Genomic DNA, 18,551 nt, shown 5'->3' with positions numbered 1-18,551 from the left:
ATTATTTTTTAAACCAAGTAATTAAAAAAAAGAGTAAAAGCATATAACAGCTAATTAAAGCAATCCTTATCGAAACAAAATGAAAATAGATCAAATATCATCACCAAAAATAAATATTTACACAAGCCAACCAGTAAATACAAGTAGCAGTCTGGCGAACTGTAACCTCAGAGGTTGTGTCAACATACCAACAGGTTTCTGTGAGAGATTACATTACTTTTTTGTTTTAGGTTACATTGAGCAACAAAACGTGCAATTTGATGTGTCGGGAGTGATTATCGTTGATGTCCTCGAGGTCTATGGAGGCGAACAATTCATCATTTAATACAGCTGCAGATCAGTCGGGGTCAATCACGCAGACTGCTCCTGTTACCTTTGCTCTTATAACTTTGTTTTGTTGTTGTAGATAAAACTGGTGGATAAAGACTGAACAGACTGGTTTGAAATTGTTGAAATATCCGAGATGTTAAACGCTGAGCCGCGGTAGATGGCGCTGCAGCTCACGTGGACTCGACGTTAAACGGTCGCCGAAGAAGAAGAAGAAGAAGAAGAAGAACACGTGTTTCCTCTTAAGCCTGCTTTGCACGGGAGCGAGCATCTTGTAAATACATTATATCGAGCCAGAGAAAGGTTGTTGTTTTTGTTTTAAAAATGGTTCGTAAATTAAAGCACCACGAACAGAAGTTGTTGAAGAAGGTTGACTTCATCAACTGGGAGGTGGACAACAACCTGCACGAGGTCAAAGTGTTGCGGAGGTATCGCATCGAAAAGAGGGAGGACTACACCAAGTAAGACGTGTTATCTATAATGGTGCTGCTGGACACTGTCGGTACACACGATGCTGTGTGAAGACCGGAACATTAAGCCAATAACATAACGTAAAAGGTTTTATTTTGAGTTTAATTAAAACAAAATGTAGCCGAAATAGCTCGGTTGAAACACAAATATTCCTCTTCTTATACCTTACCTGATTAGCTACACCACGTGACATACCAACACCAGATATCAGAGCATATAACCCGCAGAGACCGTTTTAAACACTGCGTCAATATTTTAAAACCTTTTTTTTTAATTGTATAATTTAAGGGAAGCAGCTGACCAGTGAGTACAGACGCATATAAACCCCAAATTCGTATTCTTCCTGTGTGTCTCAGGTACAACAAGCTGAGTCGTAACATCAGGGATCTCGCCAAGAAGATCCGAGACCTGGATGAGAAAGATGGCTTCAGAGCTCAGAGCACACATCAACTACTGGAAAAACTGTGAGCGTCTCCCCCGTGTGACGTTTGTGATGAACAGGGAAACCCAGAGTTGGAGGCTCCAGTGGCGTTTGTTTTCCATTGCTGCTTTTGGGTTTATCTGTTTAAAAAAAAAAAAAAAAATCACAATAACAAGCTGATAATCTTTTGTTTCTTCACACAAGGTACTGCATTGGTCTCTTGCCCACCAAACAGAATCTGTCCCTCACAGATAAAATCACAGCCTCTTCATTCTGCAGGTAAATCGCAACGCCATCATTTTAACCGAGTTCCTTTTTCACGTGAACGTGTGCGTCACGACTTTTTTTTTTTTTTTTTTTTTTTTGTTGTTTTCCGTCATTCATCTCACCTCACCTCCGTGGCTCCTGCAGGAGGAGGCTGCCGTGCATCATGCTGAGCCTCCGTATGGCCCAGAACCTGAAGACCGCCGTCACCTTCATCGAACAAGGACGTATCCTTCAGAGAGTTTATATTGTGGGAGTAAAGGTTTTTTTCCCGTCTCGGGCGATTGGTTAGTTTTGTCTACGTCCGAAGGGCAGGAATTGGTTTTTCGACCTTGACTCGGTCTCAGATGTGCGTGTTGGCATCGACATCATCAAAGACCCAGCGTTCCTCGTCACAAGGTTAGTGTTCACGGTTTGTTTTGTCTTCTCGTGAATTGTGTTGAATCACTTTGTGCAGCCAGGTGTCCTTCAGGCAGTATAGATGCACGTGGAAAAGCATCTCAAAGTGATCAAATACTAAACGCAACACGACCACTTTTTCCAGAAATATGGAAGATTTTGTCACGTGGGTGGACTCCTCCAAGATCAAGCAGCACGTCATGAACTATAACGACGAGGTGAGTTTCTGCTACAACCCTTTTTGTTTCAATGCAAATGACCAACTGGTGTTTTGAATCGGTTCTGAAACCGACGAGTTTCATCGGCCGTTTTTTTTTTTTGTTTTTTTTCCCGGGCTAAAGCGTGATGTCATACAACCACTGTGTTTCTTTTGCAGAGGGACGACTTTGATCTGGTGGCATAAGCCTGTTGTCTTTATCATCCGTTCATCGCCCTGGAGACTCGCTCTACAAGAGGACGGACCAAGTGTGCGCACATCCAGGGACAGATACTCGGGTGCAAGACAACAAAAACACTTAGCTGCAGGACACAGAGGAGGTCTGCACACCGTCAGGCTTTTTTTTGGAGTTTTACAGTTTACATTTTATATCAACTGGGAAACTGTGAGAAGACAGTAAGTGTCAATCAATTTAAGTTTCATCTGAGCAAGGGCAGAAGAAACGCCCAGGCTCAACTTTGTGCACCGAACACCTTGTTTGATGTCGTGAAAATGAAAAGACTAAAACCTGACTAACCTGATCAATTAACCAGCCAAAATATGTGGATTCATATGAGACTGTATTTGTGACTGACACTATTACCTGTGCCTTCAGCTGCACAGATTCATATTCTCTCTCTCTCTCTCTCTCTCGCGCTCACTGACTGTGTGAATAGGAGCTGGTTTTACAGGATATGCATGTGGTCATGGAAATGCTGTTTATAGGGGTGTGTGTGTGTGTGTGTGTACCATTAAGAGGACTGTCGCTCTCTGTTCATATTAACATAGCATGTGTCATAAATACAGCCGTAAAATTGAAAATACAATTTGATAAATATTTAATCTTTTCAAAAAGACTTTGTTACAATGTAAACTTCGAACAATAAACATTTTTTTTATCACAGTATTAAGACCTTTTTCACAAAAACTTCTGCATAGTCATACTTTGTTCCTCCCTAATGCTGAAACTCTGAAACCCCCGATTTCCAGTTAATTCATTTATCAACACCCTGCTCTTAATATTCCAGTAAACATGAACTCGCCACGAAGCATTTGCTCCAATAACAGAGAGACCCATCACAGACCTATGGCTCAGTTTATACTCTATACGCGGCATAAATCAGAGCTGGATAAAGCATAGAAACAGTTTTAACCTTCAATAAGGAAAGACCAAACGATCCCCTTTAAGGCCCCCGGGTATAAAACAAATGTAACCGGATCAGTTAAAGTGCTTTTTTTTCTTTTTTTTTTCCCTCCTCCAAAATGAAGCACCCTCAAAGTCCTTGCCGACAGTCCATCAGAGCCACCAGAAACGCACATAGATGACGAGGGTGATGAAGAACACCGACACGGCGGCCACCTTGGCGTACGTGGAGCGGGTATTGAGATATTTGGCGTCGCTGCGGTACTTCTTCGACAGGGTGGACAGATTGCTGGCTTTTGTGTCTAGAGCTTTTGGGGGGAAATAAAAGTATCGTGATGAAATGAGCTGGATATTTAGGAAGCAATCGATGTACGTTACATCGAGCTGTGTAACAGTACTGACCTATTACTGTGAGGGAATAAAGTATCATAACCTCTTGAGACATAACGCCCAACAAAATGTTTCCCAAAAGGCAGAAGTAACAGCAAAACAGTGATAGATTCCTGTGTTCTTGGTAATTTGTCCAGGTACTCTGTACTCACCAGTAAGAGATTCTCCTCTTTGCAGAACTTCCTCAATATTTGCCACCATAATCCTCTGGACGTCCTGTAGCTCTGTGTTGATGCTGCCAAAGTTCCTCCTGGCCCTACTGTCAATGAATGATTTCTTGGTTTTCTGGATGTACGTGTCTGAAACGACGCATGTGTGACATAAGCTTAGTTAAAGATGTTTCTTTTTTTTTTACATCGATTAAGACATTTTCCTGAACGTACCGGATCACGGATTCTCTTACCAAACTCGATGAAAGAGTACGGCCTCGTCACTGCAGTTACTTTCTTTCCATACTGGTCATTGAACTCACTGTGGAGGTCTTCAAGGTATGCAAAGGCCATCTTTTTGGGAAATGAAGCCTCACAGAGGAACAGGTAGCACACACCCTGTGCTATTAAGTAGCTGAGAACATAAAAGCAGTTCAGTACCGAATCAGTGGTTGTTTATCTATGGCCATAACACGGTATATGCAATATCACAAAAGCAACGTGGGGCTTTTCCCTTTGAGATTACACGTAATGACCGAGAGTACGTCGAGCTTCTGGCGACTTACTGGAAGTTCATGTCCCCGGCCTCCAAGGTGCAGCGGTCCGGACTCTGATCGTTCAGTTTACGGCACAGCTGCTTGGCTTGGCTCTGGTAATGCTGGAGGTCTCTTCCTGACTGACAAGGATAAGCAAAAAAAAACCAAACAAACAGGTTGCAGTCAGAACTGCCATAAGTAAAGTTGTAAATCAACCTGGAACAACTTTTCGTCATTCAAACCGACGACAAACATTCATATATATTTTATTTAGCTTAAGTTTGAAGTGGTTCTTTCTACTTTTCAACAGTTTTCAGTAAAATAACGTCCTGTTACATGGCTGGACAAGTACGAATGTAACTACGTCTGTTGTTAGCTGTCCTTAACATAAAAAAATAGGTTATAGATGTATTAATGCGTCATCGTTACATGCCGACTTTCCCAATACATTAACGCTACCAAGAATCACATTAAAGTCTTGATTCTTTGCGGATAAGCTAGCAGTCGTTAAACATGGTCTTTTTTGAATGGAGTTTGGTGTAGCTTCTCTTCCCACAGAGAGGCTACATTGGGAATGCTAGCTTTCATTCAGACCTGTTCATCCTCCTGAATGGACGCGGCGAGCGGAAGTCCGTCCGTTAAACGGGTGATTATCGTCAGTGAAGTCATAACGACGCTGGTCAACAATCGGCGACGTCAACTGTCAGTTGTTTGCCTGAGACAGTGAAACTTTAAAAACAAAAAACAAAAAAACTTCTCGTCTGTTTGAGCTGTCAACTCTGATGATGCGTAGGAATGAGCTGGACGAAGTTCCTGGTGCGCCGGTGAATTAGGTCCGTGTGGCAACGGGTGAAATTTCAACTTCGTAGTCGAATTTCCATCCACAAGAGGTAGGATGCTTCCAAAAAAAAAAAAATCGTATGGAAATTGTGCTTTAGCGCTGAAAAATAATAGCAATTAAAAAAAATATTAATATTTTGGAAATATTTGACTCGCTCCTTTATTTTCTAATAGGTCGCCACTATTTTATCACTTTAACAGAGTGTCGGGCCATGAGCTCCGACCAGACAGCTGGCAGACGTACTGACTGCATCTCCACTGCTGATGCCTGTATTGAGCCGAGAGGTGCAGATGCGGTCTGGGTCCTGCTTCAGGAGTGAAGCCTCTCTGAATTTAAACCAGAGGAACCATGGACAAACCGGAGAGGTAATAATGCCCCCATTGTTGTACCTTTATTTTTGCTATTGTTCGTTTACTTGGTTGCCTTTTTTTTTTTTTTGCCATGTCGCCTCGGCGTTTCCTGCTGGCCGTAGAATGGCTGCTCTTTTTTCGCACCTTCCTTTTGTTATTACTTGTTTAAGGAACCCCGATCGTTGTCCCCTCTCTGCGATGTTGTGAAATGAGACGATGGTTGAAATTTTGCAGCGCAAAGGGAATGCATTTTTCCTCTCACCTCTCGTTTCTTATCGGCTTGCCTCTAATTGTACAAGAAAGCCCAGCAATGCACCGTTCACAGGCTGCAGCTTTTAATCATAAATGTACAAATGTGAGCTAATTGTGAGGAGGATAGTGATGTGTGCGGTTTCAGCTGATCCTGCAGCTGAGCGCTAAGTGCGTTTAAGATCATTTATACCACATGGATTTCAATCACTCTGCGTTTTCCCAGAGCTGACGCAAATATACTGGTCAAAGATAGCGGTATGTTAGCCATTGCTGCGGGTCTCCCGAGTCAATATGACGGTGGAGATGGGAGCACTTGTGCACGACCACACTTTAATCCTCTGAGCGCCACAGAACACCCCCCCCCCCCCCATTCACTAATAGAAATGAGCCGGCGGCTCGCTTGGCACAGTGGTATCCTCACAGCTTGAAAGGCCTTATTGTTGCGGTGCAGCTGGCACAACCACGCGCACGTTCTGATTGGTGTTTTCCCCAGACCGGCGTGTGCATGATTCACACACCCGGCTAGACCGTCTATTTTACGGTCTTTTCCAGAATTAGGTTGGGATGCCCGCGTGTTTTTTAATGCTAGGGTGGGGCTCTTCATAACTAATTGAGTGAAGAAGAAGGAAAAAAAAGAAAAGAAAAAAAAAGAGTGATTCCCAAGCTGGAGTTCAGGGGAATCCTGCGAAAGGAAGACTCGTTTACTTCCTGTAATGATAATGACAGAGACCGCACTCTCCTCTGGATGTCTCTAATAAGGACAAACGCTCCTCAGATGATTTCCCCAGGGACCAAACCTTAATCAAGGGGCCTGTCTGTGTTCCGAGGCTTTTCTGCTCGTGCGGTCTTGCTAAAAAAAAAAAAATACGTTTGTGATCTACTGATCTGCACGTATCATACGACCACACTGCCCTCATACCTGCTCCCCCAGGTGTGGCTGTGATGCTCAGGGGTGAGAAGGAGAGCAGCTGAGGAGGAGGAGATGGGCTGCACCTCCACCAAGCAGGTGTCTGCGGTGCCCAACGGAGAAGAGGGTCAGAATAAAGCCTACAGCAACGGGGACCTGCTCTCTGGTCAGTCTGGTTTTTGTTTTTTTTTACTTTTGATCACATTTCCAATGCGCCTCTATTATCGTGTGGCTTTCCACTTCACTACTGTTGCTTTTATATTTGGGGTTAGACTGACCTTTTGATAAATATGAGGAATCAATGTCATTCACTGCTGAAATGGAAGTTATCGATTCGGATAATTTTTGGAAATTATCTCAATATAATGAAGGAACCATTGATTAGTGCTTTATTGAAGGCAGGTGCGCATGACAGGTCAGTTAGGGCTATATCACTTTATAATAATAGCTTGTCTGGGGCTGCAACCAACAATTAAATTCACTATTAATTCATGCAGCAATATCATTTAGCTATTTTTTTTTAATTCTATGAAATGTTAAAAATTCCCGAGTTCAAGATGTTCATCTTACAATTTTTTGTTTATTCAAGTTTACAATTATGTTAAAAAAAAACCCAAATATCTACCTGCACTGTCAACATCCATTAAGACATATTTTATGTTTCGTTTCAATTTCTCATATTAACTTTAGCCCATACAACTACTACTTATAATACATATATCAATAATAATGATAGTTAGAATAAAACACTTTCAAAATGTTTAGCCATGATTCAAAGTGCTGGAATGAGCTTTTAAACTCGAGCTGTCCTTCCCTGAGCTAAAACAACAATGTGTTATAACTGTATCGGTCCATCAGGCCCTCATCACTATGCACCGCTACTGTATTTTCATGTCCTTCTTTCTAAATGCGTGGGAGTGAGATAGAGGAAGGGGGGGGGGGGGCTGTGCATGTGTGACGGGAAAAGATGGAGAGGCGAGAGAAAAGAGGAGAATGTGTTCGCAGATTGCCAAACCATTGTTAACGGAGGATTTAGTGTGGAGCGTGAGAACTCGAGCACATAATTACTTTGCCAAGTACTTGAACTGTGAGAACTATTAGCCCGGAGGGCTGTGCTGCGACTGGGTCGTCCTCTGCTGTCGCGTCTTAACGAGAGGAGATGTGCTCCTCCCTGTCACAGATGAGTACAAGATGAAAGGAGTGGAGAAAGTCAAGTACATCAGTGGAGAAGAGGGCGTCATGGACGGCCAGGACAGCACAGTTCGTGACTCTATTCTGTTCTTTTCATGTCTTCTGTCGCGTCTGTAACGGGACATTTACGCTACAGTGTGATGGATTCTGTGCATCTGTAAAAAAAAAAAAAAATAGTCAATTTGTAATCGAAATGACATAAACTTCATAATCAGGACATATTTTTCAGGGTTTTGGTGCTCCGCGCTGCATACGTCTGCATATTAATTAGAAAAAACTGAATGCTTTTTGTATTAATACCACACATTTGTTATGTTAATATATTTTGATAACTAATTTGGAAGTGTAATGAGTTCATTGTGTGCCGTGTTTTCCATTCTGCTGAATGATGGGACATAAGACAACTTTTGGATCAGATGCCTGATTTTGTGTGTGTGTGTGTGTGTGTGTGTGTGTGTGTGTGTGTGTGTGTGTGTGTGCGTGCGTGCTTGGATGTCCTGCAGGAGAAAAGTGCTCTCCTCGGTAAAGGTCAACACATGGATGAAACGGGGTCAAACGGAAATGGGAAGATTCTGTAAGTGTCACCGGCTGATGAAAGTGTGTTTAGTGTGATGTGTATTAGTTGTGCGTTTGTGTGATGTGTATTCATTTTGTGCGTTTGTCTTGCCTTAAGTAATACTGCAAGGCTCTAACCCGCTGTACCATTTCCCCTTTTTGCAGGAGCATCCACTCCTCAGAGAGTCAGCAGGAGTTCTTCCGGATGTTGGATGAGAAAATTGAAAAAGTAAGAAATATGACAACCCCGTCACTGGAGTCACTGTGTTTCTATATTTTTGCACAAAAAAAGCTCCTGCTAAGTGAGGTTAATCCTATCACTGCATCAAATCTGTAGCAAGTGGGGTCACAGCAGATGCCATACTTTAAAAAAAAAAAAAAAAAAAAAAAAAGCCTCAATCTGTCGTGTCATGTGCTTTCGACTGTTGTCGAAAACATGTTGCACTAAGTGCTCCACTGTTAACAGTTTGCTCACTGTGATTGTTTTGTAAGCCTTAGGAATATGAAATACATATCCTCAAATAAGACTAAAACTGTAACGTAGACTAACATCTGTTTTGTTCACAGGGCCAGGACTACTGCTCAGAGTAGGACGATGTGACGTAGCGCTGTGGTCGAGTATCCCTCCCCCCCCCCATCCGATATGAAAGAACCGTCATCGCGGTGTTACGGACGGATCGTACCGCGCGCTACCGTTACCTTGTACGTACGCTCCTGAGAAACGGACTTGAATCAAGCACCTTTTTTTTTTTTTTTTTGCCCTCCCGCTCACAGCATTAGTTCCCTCCTTCATATATCAACCAAGAGGGAAAGGGCCACACATATCAAAGATGGTTTAATATTTTTTTTTTGTTAAGTTATTGAGGTTTTTCCCCTTCCTTAACGAAGCCATTGCAGGATGACGATATACACGTGGCTTTTACCGAGGCTCCCTATAAACGATCAGACTGTTGCACATGAACATTTCCAACGACAGAGGCACCCTGCGCTCTGTCGGATTCTCGAAGTGAAGATCACGTCTCCGTCCGCATCATTTTGAACATTTCATTCTCGAATGCCTCCCTGGAAAGTCAACAGGTTGGGACACTTCCTGCATTCCAAGACACAGTATGAACCTCTTTTCTACAGTACAGTGTCCGTCTGTCCATGTCCGTTTCTGCTATGATGTAGAGTATTTATGTTGAATAAGGCTCAGGGTTGAAGTGTTGTAATCTGTCTCATGTTATTCAAGTCCCTCCTTTCATTAGGACACCGTTGCACCATTAAAGCGACACACTCGTGCACTCGGGACCGCGGGGTTTCCGATGTCCACCGCTTCAGTATCCGTCCCGTGTTGAACCTACAGCGTGGACTCTTGCTACATCACATAATAACTCTTATGTATTGCGCTCACCAGTGTTATGTTGTTGTGTTCTGGTTCCTTTGTTGACTTTTTGGTTTTCTAGAAAAATAAATGTGTTTTCAGTAACTTACTCACACAGCTGTGTTCCTGTAAAGACTGAATCATTAGGCTGCTCACTGAAGCGGGATTCAAATGAATACACCGTTTGCTGCATTAACAAATGGGATTAAATATGCTGCACCATATCGTACAAAGTCGTCTCACCATAAAGGCACTGGAGCTCGTAAAAAAAATACCAAAAATTGGGTGATATTGTTATTATTGGACAGCTCCAATGAGAGCCCAATTGATGGCTGATAATATCAGGCAATTTTATCTTAATATTAAGAAACAAAAATAAATCTAAGTACATAAAGTCTAAGGATATCATTCCGAATGTAGCACTGCATGCAATCAGGAGTGGACTGTTCATGTCCATGAGCATGTAAATTTAGTAGGAATATAATCTTTTTTTGGAAAATGGGCAAAATAAACTAATATTTTGTGCACGGGAACATAACGTTAAGAGTGTCACCGTTACATAGTGTGTCACTACAGCACTGTACCAAGAGCTTAACAGAAAATAAACGGAAAAAAAATCTTTACAAACGCATGAATTCATGCAACATACCTTTGTTGCCACTTTCGCCTGGAGCCAATTTAAATGACGCTCTTTTTTTTGTTAGCATTATTTACTTTTTTCCGGTGCCTGTAGATACACGTCGGTCAATGATCCTTTCAAAATAAGATACTTCTGTTTTTGAGAAAGTAAGAAAATAATAAAAAAAAAAAAAAACAATGACACAAACGCTACATTAGTTAGGCATAAAGCACGTTTCTTGTTGAATTGCACGTCTTTACGACAATAAGAAATACGTCTTGATAATCAAACGTTCAAATATCAGTCAGGCTCTAGTACTAATGTATCCCAAACGTTTTGTGGATCTCCTGGTGGATCGACCTCTGCATGAATGTTTTGAGGAAGGCAGGTAACCTCATATATGTCAAGTGTGTGAACACATCCCTGACTGCATTGAGGGAGTACCTCCTCCACAAATCTCCCAAACATTCTGTCAACCTCACATCTTTGACAATGAGACTTCGCTGGTAGAATACTAGCTAGCCGTTTCGCACCGACGCCGCCTGTATGGATCCCTGTGGTTCGGTCCGTTTGCACTTGCTGCCATGTTCTCTGTACACCTTAGACCTTTTGTTTGTTTTTTTAGGAGCAGCTTACACAACTGCCCCCCGCCTGTCCCATTCCGCCCTTCTACGTTTCACCCACGACACCAAGATGACGCCACACTCCAGCCGCCTCAGGGCTTCTGCCGTCTCTTCCGGTGCTGCCGACGTCCCAAATCCTGGAAGGGCCCAGCGGGAGGGTCCGGTGTCACCAGCCCATCGGTCATCCTCTGGTAGACCAGGGTGGAGTCAGAAGCCACGGCGCACAGCAGCATCGGGAAGCCTCTGTCCAGCACGTGACGTATGCTGCGCAGCGGAGAGGAGGAAGCTGTGATTAAACCAAAAGAAGGAAGGGAGGGGGGGGGGGGGGGGGTACGTCTGAGAGACCCTCCAAGCGTCTTGTTTACCTCTTGTGGCTCAGAGATCGGTGAACAGGCAGTGGAAGAACTGTGTGGACGGCTGCTCCTTCTTTCTCCCTCCCTTCCAGCAAAATCACCTGCAGCTCAGGACTCTTGACACAGGACACCTCTTTCCACTGACGCACTGCGGAGAGCAAGAAACACGGAGTGGAGTGAGAGCGGTAGCCTCCATTAAAGACACCAGGTCCACGTCCTCAGGACCGTTTTAGTGAAACGGTGGACCTGAGGAGGAGTTCACAATCGGGATTTTAAAAGGCTGATTCTATTACTTCTTTCCCCTTAAGATACCAAACTTTGAAAATGTAAAGACAAATAAAATGAATTAAATGAAAAATTGTATTAATGGGGTTTAATAAGCAACATTTCATTTCTTCATCGTAATCATCTGTTAGGGGCTGAAGCAGCATTTTGACCATAATGGTGGGGGGGGGGGGGGGGGGGGGGACACAACTTACAGGAAACACAGCTGATCCGTGTTTAAAGCACAATTGATTCATGTGAAAAATAAATAATACTCAAGAAATAATATCACCCTGTTAGATGACCCCCCCCCCCCCCCCCACACACACACACACACACACACACACACCAACACCTGTCTGCATGACACACAAAAAGACACAACAGTAATAGTTTAGCAGGAATAATAATAATAATAATAATAATAACTGACCCTCAGTAAGATCCATGAACACGAGGAAAGCTGCGTGCACTTGCGCACTGTCCTCAATCTCCAGACTCTTCATTTGTTGGTACTAAATAGAAGGAAAAACAGTGTTTTGTTTTGCACGGTTTAGCAACAGAACCCTGAATGCATCGTGGAGGTCCACTAACACTCACTGCTGGGTGCCGGAGGATCCAGTTCGGAGGCGGAGGTTTCTCTTCTCTGTCTGACGCTTCCGACATTTTAACTACCGAACGAAATGACTCGAACTATACTGTCCCATTAAACGCGCGCTAACGCCAGGACACACCGCTGCTGCCGCGAACATGTGAGAGTTGTGTTTTTCAAGGTTTGCCGGTGTGCTACAGTGTAAATCGTCCGGGTGGATTCAGTCATTTCAGCGAGGCTGGGGAACGGCAGCTGCCTTACAGACTGAAGGAAGGGCACAAAAACCCACGCAGTATCCATTGTATTGATTCAAATTCACTCCTTTTTTTTGATAATTTATTATATTATTATCATAGATTATTATATCATTGTGTTTATTGTGTGTGTGTGTGTGTGTGTGTGTGTGTGTGTGTGTGTGTGTGTGTGTGTGTGTACTTGTAAACAAAATAAAAGCAGTAAGATAAAAGTATATAAATATAAATTGTGATTAGACATAAACAAATACAAAAGCAATTATATAATAAAATTATAAAAGATTATACATTGTTTTATGTTTTACACTACATTTTAATTTAGAGTAAGAATAAATAATAAGAATATAATTTTTCTCTCTCTCTCCTTTCCCTCCCTGTGTGTGTGTGTGTGTGTGTGTGTGTGCGCGTGCGTGCGTGTGTGTGTGTGTGTGTGTGTGTGAGACTCTATCTCTTTCCCTTACTTGCACCAGTCTGAGGCTACAGAGAATATGCCTCTTGGATTTTTGTTGCTAATGAAAAGTTTTTGATTTTGAGAACTGACACAAAAAAAATAAGCAAACGTTAATTTGTCTAAACTGACCAATTTTGGCAAGATTAACAGCAATGTGTAAATGTTTCATTCTTCACATTTTACAATAATGTTCATCATTAAACCAGAGAGAAGTGAAAACAAAGAGCTGACGTCAGTAATGTCCCTTGAGATCTCAGGACAGCCTCTGCTTCTGTGGCTCAAAAGAGTTCAACACTTTTACCACTCGGTGGAGTCGAGGCCCGTGGAGCAACCGAGGTGAATCACCTCACAGGCAGCAACTTCCTTCATAGTCCAATACTGGTGAGACAGAAAAAACACACCAAGAGGCACAAAGAATGAAGTGTCCCATTGTTCAGAAGGAATTATCCATTATCACAGTATCTGGTTCATCACTATCACCACTCCGTCATCTATTCATGTTTCTTCTGCGCTCCTCAGTTTGTGGACAGCGGCAACCTGCAAAAAATAAATAAATCAAAAAGCCTTTAAATTCCAACTTCTGAGACGTGATCCGTCTGCTCCGCCGCAGGGGCTCAGATGTATGTGAGGACCCTGGAAGAAGAAGAAGAAGAAGAAGAAGAAGAAGAAGAAGAAGAAGAAGAAGAAGAAGAGGAAGAAGAAGAAGAGGAAAGTTTACCCACACACTGACAGAGGCACTTCCTCTAAATGTGCATATCTGTAGTTGACGATTGGGAGTACCAGGAGGAATTTCAAGGCTCTCTATCTTCGGTCTTTGCTCACTTTTTTTTGTCTTCTTCCTGTTTGAGCATTTGGTCCTTTTCGGCTCTCACGGACCCGACACATGCCTCACTCCTCTGTTAAAGCCCACTGCCTCTCATTTCCTGCTCTTCCCCCTCTTATTTGACTGTTTTCACACCAGTTAGACGCTGAACTGATCTAACAAATCCCCTTGAAACCAAAAGACTGTGCAAAAAATAAGGCAAATTTGCTAAACCGCATGTGAAATGCGAATGTGTAACTTTTCTTTCCAGTTGCCTATAAGCCACGGAGCCTTCACAGTAGATGCACACTATGCCTAAATAACATGGGAAGGTGGGATTTAATGAGGTACAAATACACGTGTTATAGCTAAAGAGATTTCTTCCAGTTATTACAACTTATTACAAGTCCAGCAATCAAAGTTTTAACCTACATGAAAGTATAAAAGTATTATCAAAATGATAAAAGTATCAAAAAATGGTGATATTACTTCAAAATAAGTTTTTTTATATCATTATAATGGATTATATTAACACTGAAGTGTCCGCGTTGTAATTGAGGAGAATCTAACTTTAACCCAAAGTAACTCAAGGCCCACTTACTTGCTTGCTCCATAGCTTTTGACCATATTAAATGGGCCTCATCAGCAGACTATAGGCCACGTTTTACATCAACTTGAATGACGACGAGTGCTCACGAACGTGGAACAGCCACGGCATCTCCGCTCAATCTGCTGAGGAGGACCTGGTGGTACGGTTGAAAGCTCCAGAAGCAAGCGAGTGGACATTTTAAAGGTCTTATAGCTGACAGTATGTTTCCTTGTGTTGTCCACGGAGCCTTGAACGCCTCCCGGCTGCAGGCCATGGGTCTCATCTGGAACATCTGGAAACAGGTACCTCTGGTAGATGTGTCAAGCAAGACTCAGCTACGTGCGGTGAAGCCGGTGAAGCCGGTGAAGCTGGTGTGGCAGTTTGATGAAGAGCGATGGTATGAAGAGGTTCAGGCCCTTCGGAGACCCTTCAGAGTTGACTGCTGTTACGTGTCTCCCCCTAGGTGGTGCGGCAGGAACTGCTGCAAGTGATTGCGCTGGAGGATGTGAGACGTGTGACTTGAGGGTTTTGCAGCAGGCTGGTGACCATCATGAGAAATGTACAGATGTTGGGCCTTGAATGGGGCCTCACGTCAGTCACTTTGTGCAGTTTTTTTTTTCTCATAAGGTTATGTAGGCCGTGAGCGGCAGCGGGTGAAGAAGCCGGAGCGCTGGGTGAAGGGAGTCAGTAACCTCGTGTGCCCAGGTTGCTCCTACTGGACCTTGGGTTACGTCACGTCACAGAACGGGGGGGAGGGGGGGCCCAGAAGCTCTCGCAAGGGAAAAACCTCCTGAACAAAACGCTGCCTGTTGATGAGTTCCTGCCTCTACGTCAGAGACGCAGAGACCTCCACCATCTTGGACGACGAGGCCGTGGAAACAGACCGGAACAAGAGACGGTGAAACTGAGAACGAAGGGTCTCAAAGTAGTGTGTCTTTCCAAAAGTAAAATGTCTTCATGGTGAATAGATTCCATGTAATAACTATTTATCATCAGTTTACGTGATACAGGTCCATAAACACACCCGATTCTTAACTGTGTATATCTACAGTTTCTAGTTAAGAAAGTTTCTCATTCTAAACTTTTCCACATGACGTTTTTCACGTTGACATTCTCTTGCCGACATACTAACAAGATGGAAGTTGTCATAAAACACATCCCATTATCGTGTTATGAGAAATGTTTGATGTTTTAATGAGTCGTATGAATACAAACGTTGGGATAGCAACCCTGCTGCCACTAATATTGCCTTCCATGCATTAACTGGGTCAACGACGGCAACGCCACGTTTCCTTTTTTTTTTTTTAATTGCCTGTAAAGTGATTATAGTGCAACTTCAATGAGCAGAAGAAAAAGACACAAAGATCAACTTAAATGTTTTTAATTCCTTAAAAAAAGCACAGGTATTTTCATGTCAAGCAAACAATGGAACCATTGTATATTAGCACTGTTCCATATCACAAAAATGAGTAATGAAAAGAATATTTAAACCACACAAGTTTTTTGGAATAAATTAATCAGCACAACAAAAAAAGGAGAAAAACATGCTTTGTACTTAAGGTGTTGCACAGGAAATATTGAAACTCCAATGCTCAAAATTTAAGACACCTGAGAATATAAATATCAAAACGACTTGTTGCAGCGGTTATTTAGTTCCACAGTTCCTCCTCTTTACCTTGACTAAAGCGTTGAGAAGAGTTTTCAAAAAATTACATTAATGTAAAAATTAGGCATCAATTTAAAAAAAACATCCATTTTTTTTTTTTTTTTTGTACAATGTGCATATCTGAATTAGTGTGATGACAAGCGGAATCGTCGCATCTGCTTCCTCGGCAAATAATCAAATCCAAAAGTGGACAACGCTCGTCCGTCGTCAAGCCGCATTCAGTGATATGAACAGAAGGATTTTGGACTGAGCTCTTTCCATTGAAATCTGCAGTGAAGTGACAGTTTACAGATATGTTGTTCTTTACACTTTAATAAACCCCTTTTTTTTAAAGCCTCGGCCCGAGGCGGCAGAGAGCCGTTCCCCTCGCTGCTGGGCTTTTTTGAAATGACAGGGGGCTCGATTTATCCCAGAGATTCATTTCCTACTGACTATTAACAACAGAAGTTCATCGAGGCAGGAAAAAACGAAATTCTGCTGCTATACAGGTAGTAGTGATGTTGCATATAAAGACAAGATAAGGGCAAGGGTTACGTAGCAGACCGTGTGGCTGATAAAAACTCATTTCTGAAATCCAAAGGTCGATGGCTGTTCAGGACTTTCTGAAAGACAGTTTGGATGGATTTTTGTAAAGAAGAAAATAATCAGTGAGGTATGTTGTTATTGTGATATTATAGCTTTTGAGACACGGACAGAGTCCGTGTGTGAAGACGCTCATCTGTGAGAGGAGATGAGCGCAAATATTTCCATTTGAAGACGTAAAGAAAAATTAATAGTTGTGTGTTTTCCTTAGTTGAACAGTCCATGTGTCGGTGGTTACTGCCAGCAGCAACCACCAACGGTCAACAGATCAAACTTCTGAGTACAAAACGTCAAAGCATCGCATTCACTCCCATGACAATGAGGTCGACGGTGAAATGGTGAAGGGTGAGGAAGACATGTGAAGTCTGAATGTGGAGGAGACAAAGTTGAAAGATCTATATAGAAAATTAAAAAAAAAAAAAAAAAAAAAAAAAAAAAAAAAATACAGGTTCCATAACGAGAGATGGTCTGGATGACTACGCCACACCCACACACACACACACACACACACACACACACACACACACACACACACACCAAAAAAAAAAAACTACCACCAACTTATTGTATCACGTTTTCTAAAGCACTTGGACAAAAAAAAAAAGGCGTTTTTTTTCTTTTTTACAAACCATCGGTTAGCAACACATTAGTTCCACAGTGCTTACTTAGTAACAGCGCGAGCCGTTACACCATTCAGCCAAAATACACCTGTGAGGAAAAAAAGTGCCATATTGCATAATGAGTATCTGTGAGGAGCCCGACGTCAGGGCGTGTATACCTATACAAGGATCCGACTGTAAACACGGTAGCGAAGTAGTTATGACATAGTTTAAGGCTTTAAGTGTTGTTCACTGAGATAAAAGGAATATGTCCAAGCGCTGGACGAACAGTGTGGAAACATAGACACAAAAAAAAAAAAAAAAAAAAAAAGATTCTCTCTCTATAATCAGACCTGTCAGATAAGATTTCAAATCTCTAAATTACTTTGCTGATGAGTGTTATTTCTCCTGAAACGCATGGCTGATTGACGTTTATTTTGGCATAAAGGAATATTTAGTTGTCCGAACAGGTTCTTCACACGTCATCTGATTTTTCCAACACGTCATTATGACATTGGATTATTTTTCACTTGTCAAACACAGGCGTAACCAATAACACCGTATCCCGTTCAAACGTGCCCGCTGGTTCAATGGCACGCCTTCGTAGAATAACCATCAACTTATTATTTATATTAGCTGCACCTGTGCTTTTGCTGCTTTGACAAGTCAAAATGTGAGAGTAGTAGCAGTAGTAGTAGTTTGTGAGCATTTTTGTTTGTCTCCCCCCCCCCCCCCCTCCACAACGCCATGTGTTAGACTTCTGGTTAGACCCGATAAAAAAAATTTAAAAAAACCCCGGTACATCTGGCGTCACACCCCTGATGAGCGGGATGAAGACTTTTACTTTGAAAGGCAGCAGGCTGAAAGTCAAGCTCAACTTCCCCTCCCTCCCTCCCCCCCCCCCCCCAAAAAAAATATTTTTGACATCATAGCATACACACTTTCCCCAGTTCTGTCGCTAACAAAAGATGTAAATAAAAATACACACACACACACTGACACTCACAGGCAATGCCATCCTATCAAGAGTATACCATTACCCCTAAGATAAGGACTACAATTCATCACACATATTAATTCTGCTGCTAATAGCATTACCATTTATCTACATTAAAAGCTTAAAGCTTATATACATTTGCATCAGTATTAGACATAATACTACTGTGTATTATGTGCCAGCATTTCATGAGGGGTAACTGATCCTAAGGATGGCGTGCAAACAGCTCCTATACAGCTTGATCCGCTTTCTGGCAAAGAAATCAACATTTGATCATTAGTTAAACTGGATGTAAAGTATAGATTATTACAAAAATGACTCAATGATGGTTACCAATGCAATAAAAAAAAATGTAAAAAAAATGAAGGAATATGTCACGACTAAAACTTTTATATGGAATGAGC

At 42.3% G+C, this 18,551-nt stretch overlaps 4 protein-coding genes across 6 annotated transcripts; 2 read left to right on the top strand and 2 right to left on the bottom strand.

Moving 5' to 3' along the window:
* The first annotated feature begins 556 nt into the window (after window positions 1–556).
* On the top strand, window positions 557–2,983 carry imp3 (IMP U3 small nucleolar ribonucleoprotein 3). Its single transcript, XM_068737740.1, has 7 exons — window positions 557–788; window positions 1,155–1,262; window positions 1,424–1,498; window positions 1,631–1,710; window positions 1,831–1,882; window positions 2,028–2,100; window positions 2,259–2,983. Exons 1-7 carry the CDS (start codon window positions 652–654, stop codon window positions 2,283–2,285), a joined length of 552 nt encoding a protein of 183 aa, XP_068593841.1. The 5' UTR covers window positions 557–651; the 3' UTR covers window positions 2,286–2,983.
* sec22ba (SEC22 homolog B, vesicle trafficking protein a) lies at window positions 2,901–5,068 on the bottom strand. The gene is made up of 5 exons (XM_068737739.1): window positions 4,892–5,068; window positions 4,328–4,437; window positions 4,016–4,176; window positions 3,765–3,911; window positions 2,901–3,530 (listed from the first exon to the last, which is right to left on the bottom strand). Exons 1-5 carry the CDS (start codon window positions 4,964–4,966, stop codon window positions 3,376–3,378), a joined length of 648 nt encoding a protein of 215 aa, XP_068593840.1. The 5' UTR covers window positions 4,967–5,068; the 3' UTR covers window positions 2,901–3,375.
* An 83-nt stretch (window positions 5,069–5,151) lies between these two features.
* On the top strand, window positions 5,152–11,275 carry zgc:55943 (uncharacterized protein LOC406337 homolog). Of its 2 annotated transcripts, XR_011105421.1 has the most exons (8): window positions 5,152–5,187; window positions 5,312–5,503; window positions 6,672–6,813; window positions 7,828–7,907; window positions 8,342–8,412; window positions 8,559–8,622; window positions 8,961–9,500; window positions 11,001–11,275. XR_011105421.1 is itself a non-coding variant. In XM_068737743.1 (7 exons), exons 3-7 carry the CDS (start codon window positions 6,723–6,725, stop codon window positions 8,982–8,984), a joined length of 330 nt encoding a protein of 109 aa, XP_068593844.1. In that variant the 5' UTR covers window positions 5,152–5,187; window positions 5,312–5,503; window positions 6,672–6,722; the 3' UTR covers window positions 8,985–10,125. The 2 variants fall into 2 exon arrangements, 1 of the variants encoding a protein (XP_068593844.1); XM_068737743.1 differs by lacking the exon at window positions 11,001–11,275 and having other exon boundaries at window positions 8,961–10,125.
* tsen15 (TSEN15 tRNA splicing endonuclease subunit) lies at window positions 10,590–12,390 on the bottom strand. 2 transcript variants are annotated; one of them, XM_068737741.1, is made up of 4 exons: window positions 12,210–12,390; window positions 12,049–12,130; window positions 11,364–11,499; window positions 10,590–11,262 (listed from the first exon to the last, which is right to left on the bottom strand). In XM_068737741.1, the coding sequence occupies exons 1-4, from the start codon at window positions 12,279–12,281 to the stop codon at window positions 11,091–11,093; spliced, it is 462 nt and encodes a 153-aa protein (XP_068593842.1). In that variant the 5' UTR covers window positions 12,282–12,390; the 3' UTR covers window positions 10,590–11,090. The 2 variants fall into 2 exon arrangements, with proteins under 2 accessions (XP_068593842.1, XP_068593843.1); XM_068737742.1 differs by having other exon boundaries at window positions 12,216–12,390.
* Between the last annotated feature and the right edge of the window lie 6,161 nt (window positions 12,391–18,551).

This window comes from Cebidichthys violaceus, unplaced genomic scaffold, assembly GCF_023349555.1.
Source record: "Cebidichthys violaceus isolate CVI_PGR_0920_01 unplaced genomic scaffold, fCebVio1.0.p SCAF_8, whole genome shotgun sequence".
NCBI lineage: Eukaryota > Metazoa > Chordata > Actinopteri > Perciformes > Stichaeidae > Cebidichthys > Cebidichthys violaceus.
This window is presented reverse-complemented; position numbering and strand designations above follow the sequence as displayed.

What these genes read in the sequence shown, in the direction of transcription:
- tsen15 (XM_068737741.1), bottom strand. Translation starts at nt 12,281, where the DNA reads ATGTCGGAAGCGTCAGACAGAGAAGAGAAACCTCCGCCTCCGAACTGG. An exon ending in TCCGGCACCCAGCAGTGAGT is followed by an intron (nt 12,131 to 12,209) that starts GTTAGTGGACCT and finishes CCTTCTATTTAG; the next exon opens with TACCAACAAATGAAGAGTCT. An exon ending in GTTCATGGATCTTACTGAGG is followed by an intron (nt 11,500 to 12,048) that starts GTCAGTTATTAT and finishes TGCTCTCCGCAG; the next exon opens with TGCGTCAGTGGAAAGAGGTG.
- zgc:55943 (XM_068737743.1), top strand. Translation starts at nt 6,723, where the DNA reads ATGGGCTGCACCTCCACCAAGCAGGTGTCTGCGGTGCCCAACGGAGAA. An exon ending in CAACGGGGACCTGCTCTCTG is followed by an intron (nt 6,814 to 7,827) that starts GTCAGTCTGGTT and finishes TCCCTGTCACAG; the next exon opens with ATGAGTACAAGATGAAAGGA. An exon ending in AACGGAAATGGGAAGATTCT is followed by an intron (nt 8,413 to 8,558) that starts GTAAGTGTCACC and finishes CCCTTTTTGCAG; the next exon opens with GAGCATCCACTCCTCAGAGA.
- sec22ba (XM_068737739.1), bottom strand. Translation starts at nt 4,966, where the DNA reads ATGACTTCACTGACGATAATCACCCGTTTAACGGACGGACTTCCGCTC. An exon ending in CCATTCAGGAGGATGAACAG is followed by an intron (nt 4,438 to 4,891) that starts GTCTGAATGAAA and finishes TATCCTTGTCAG; the next exon opens with TCAGGAAGAGACCTCCAGCA. An exon ending in AAGAGGAGAATCTCTTACTG is followed by an intron (nt 3,531 to 3,764) that starts GTGAGTACAGAG and finishes TCCCCCCAAAAG; the next exon opens with CTCTAGACACAAAAGCCAGC.
- imp3 (XM_068737740.1), top strand. Translation starts at nt 652, where the DNA reads ATGGTTCGTAAATTAAAGCACCACGAACAGAAGTTGTTGAAGAAGGTT. An exon ending in ACAGCCTCTTCATTCTGCAG is followed by an intron (nt 1,499 to 1,630) that starts GTAAATCGCAAC and finishes TGGCTCCTGCAG; the next exon opens with GAGGAGGCTGCCGTGCATCA. An exon ending in CACCTTCATCGAACAAGGAC is followed by an intron (nt 1,711 to 1,830) that starts GTATCCTTCAGA and finishes ACTCGGTCTCAG; the next exon opens with ATGTGCGTGTTGGCATCGAC.